General features: G+C 33.0%; 1 protein-coding gene across 1 annotated transcript in view; it reads left to right on the top strand.

Moving 5' to 3' along the window:
- The first annotated feature begins 1,361 nt into the window (after nt 1-1,361).
- LOC106774712 (ubiquitin carboxyl-terminal hydrolase 12) overlaps nt 1,362-2,958 on the top strand; it is a 40,446-nt gene continuing 38,849 nt past the window's right edge. Inside the window, exons 1-4 of the mRNA XM_014661757.2 lie at nt 1,362-1,590; nt 1,972-2,041; nt 2,609-2,759; nt 2,882-2,955. Of these exons, the coding sequence (XP_014517243.1) occupies nt 1,561-1,590; nt 1,972-2,041; nt 2,609-2,759; nt 2,882-2,955 (325 nt within the window). The 5' untranslated portion in view covers nt 1,362-1,560. The remainder of the gene's footprint in view (nt 1,591-1,971; nt 2,042-2,608; nt 2,760-2,881; nt 2,956-2,958) is intronic.

Genomic DNA, 2,958 nt, shown 5'->3' with positions numbered 1-2,958 from the left:
GGCTGGGTACCATATGTCAACAACTGAAAATGATATGCCCTCTGGTAGCATCCTTTTGGCTTTACAAAGTTTATTCTACAAACTTCAATACAGTGACACCAGTGTTGCGACGAAGGAGTCATGTTCTTGTTTCTCTCTTGCAAAACACCATGTTCTTGTTTCTCTCTTGCAAAACACCATGTTCTTGTTTCTCTCTTGCAAAACACCATGTTCTTGTTTCTCTCTTGCAAAACACAAGACAGAACGTCTCATTCATAATCTTTTCTCGACTTCAACCACTACATACAAATGAAAAAAATAAATTTTATATAATATGAAAATTTTCATTAGTTGAAAAAAAATAAGTCAAATATGTAATAAGAACCTTGCATCAATTCCAGTGTGAAATTTATTAGAATTTTCAATCCACATATTTTATTCTAAGATGAGTTTTTCTAGTTTGATTTATTATGTAAATTATTTTACTGATCAAATATTTTAATTTGATTTTATTTGGAACATTTATAAAATGAAGAAGAGAAATAAATAAAGAAAAATGATAAAATTGTTTATGTGAAAAAGATAATATTTGAATAAATAAAAGTAAAGAATTTCCCTCTCCATCTATTTTGCTAATAAAAAGAATACATTGAAAAAAATAAAAATTTTGATAAAACTTGTTTTTACTAATTAAACTGACTTTAGATAAAAAAATCATTTTCTACTGTATTATTTTAACAAAATAATATTTTTTTCATTACAAATGTTTATTTAAGGAAAAGAAAACATAAATCACAACAAAGTGCTTTTTTTTCTCTTTGAAAATTTAATGTTTCGGATTTTTCTCTGTCACAAAAAAATATCCTTTTTACTTATTTTCTTGACAAACAAAAGAACTAAAAAGGGTATTTTCTGTTTATGTCTCTTTTTCTTCCCTCAGTAATTACATTTCATTCTATGACTTTTATAAACAAACAACAAGGAATAAAATGTACTATTTTGCTTAAAAACGAACAACAATAATTCTAAAATGTAGTTGCAAATATTACTTAACAATGTAACAAGATATAATATATGTCTCATTAATTGGACCAATACAACTTTATCCTGAATTAATCATACCTGAAAGAAGTATTTTAATAAATGACTAATGATTATGTAAGTAATGAAACATTACAAAAAAAAATACGCTTTCTGTCTTTATAAAATTTTATATATATTAACCTTAGACTTTATTTTAAACTATTATATATTGTATATTTAAAATTTTAGTTAAAATATACTTTACTCAATAAAAAAAGCATGTTTATTTTATATGGAAGGTATGACCCCAAAGCTAAGCAAATTTCATTTATACCCTAAGATTCATGAGTTTCTAAGAACTAGATCCACAGTCCCAAAGGAGAAATCCCTGTTTTGTCCAAACCCCAAATAAAGACCAAAGACCTCTTTCGTTCTCTTTTCTCTGGAACAAGCTCTTCCGGTGTTGATCTCCTTTTCTCAAACACACTACTCTTTCTCCCTCTCCACTCTTTCTCTCTCTTTCTCTTTAACGATAACCCTCGCAGGTTCCAATTCACCATGACCGTGATGATGCCAGCACCCATTGATGTACGCCTTCGTTCCCTAACCTTAACCGCACACACGCACTCTCTGTCTCTGCTGTGCGCATAGTTTCCCTCCTATTTATTCACAATATTAACTCGCCCGTTGTGCTTATCTTCAAGCGATTCTTCGCCCATGGCGAGTCGTGTTATTCAATTTGGTTTTCTCCACTACCGAGTGGTGCACTGACGGGTTTCGCTTTCGGTTTTTCTTTTTCTATTTTGTCGTTGTTTTGATCTGAGCGAGTGAGCGTTTTGCACAATTTCGTGATTTGTAGTGCAGTTTGGGGTTTCGATTTTAGGGCTTTGCCTTTACGGTCGGGGTTCGGTGTTACGGTGGATCCGAACTTGGATGACGTGGTTGGTTTTGGTTTTTGTTTTTGTGCAGCAGCAAGAGGACGAGGAGGTGCTCGTGCCGCACACGGATTTGCCTGAGAACAATCACCAACCTATGGAAGGTAGTTCTCGTTTCATGTTCTCGCGATTTCTTTGATCTGGGCTTAGTTTTTTTGTTTTTAATTTTGGGTGAAGTAGCTGGGGGGTTTTTTCAGCGTGGTTAGCTTCTGTGTGATTTAATTGAATTGTTTTGGAGATTCGGCAAAATGGGTTATGCTTTCCTGCTTGGAGAGAGTGTGGGAGAAATGAGTGATTTTTTACAAGGATTTTAGGTTGGGTTAGTTTTTCCTTTTTAAAGTGAAGGACATTCGTTAGCGAGTATATGCTTTGGGATTTTGTTTGTTTTTTTTAATAAGAAAAGTTTTTCAGCCGAAGATTGAGAACGGAAGATAATTTGCATCCAATCATTGATTGATTTGTATTTGAAAGTTGTGCGGTTTTGATTCAATTGTTTATTATGTAATTAATTAGGTAACTTCATTTTACTTGTATTCCTGGTTTGCTATTGGAGGGTCTGGTTCGGTTAGGGTCACAATTTTTTATTTCTTTGGGGGCTAATTTATGGTTTCAGCTTATTCCAGATTTGATAGGTGATTGTTTTTCTTTTTTGTGTCTTTGGTGATCGGTAGTTGTAGCTCAACCTGAAACTGCCAATACTGTGGAGAGTCAGCCTGTTGAGGATCCTCCATCGTCTAGATTCACATGGAGAATTGACAACTTTTCGAGGCTGAATACCAAGAAGCTCTATTCGGATATATTTGTTGTTGGTGGCTATAAATGGTATTTTTCTGAGATTTGCTAAACTGGTTAATAATTGTCAATTTTCTTGAATTTGATCTTGCATGTATACTTGTTTCCAGTGATTATCACTTTCAAACTTGGTTTTTTTTTTTTTTCAACAGGCGTGTGCTTATTTTCCCAAAAGGAAACAATGTGGACTATTTGTCCATGTATTTGGATGTTGCAGATTCAGCTAGTT

The sequence above is a fragment of the Vigna radiata genome, chromosome 10, assembly GCF_000741045.1.
Source record: "Vigna radiata var. radiata cultivar VC1973A chromosome 10, Vradiata_ver6, whole genome shotgun sequence".
Taxonomy (NCBI): domain Eukaryota; kingdom Viridiplantae; phylum Streptophyta; class Magnoliopsida; order Fabales; family Fabaceae; genus Vigna; species Vigna radiata.
The sequence above is the reverse complement of the archived record's forward strand: the minus strand, read 5'-3'. Positions and strand labels throughout refer to the sequence as shown.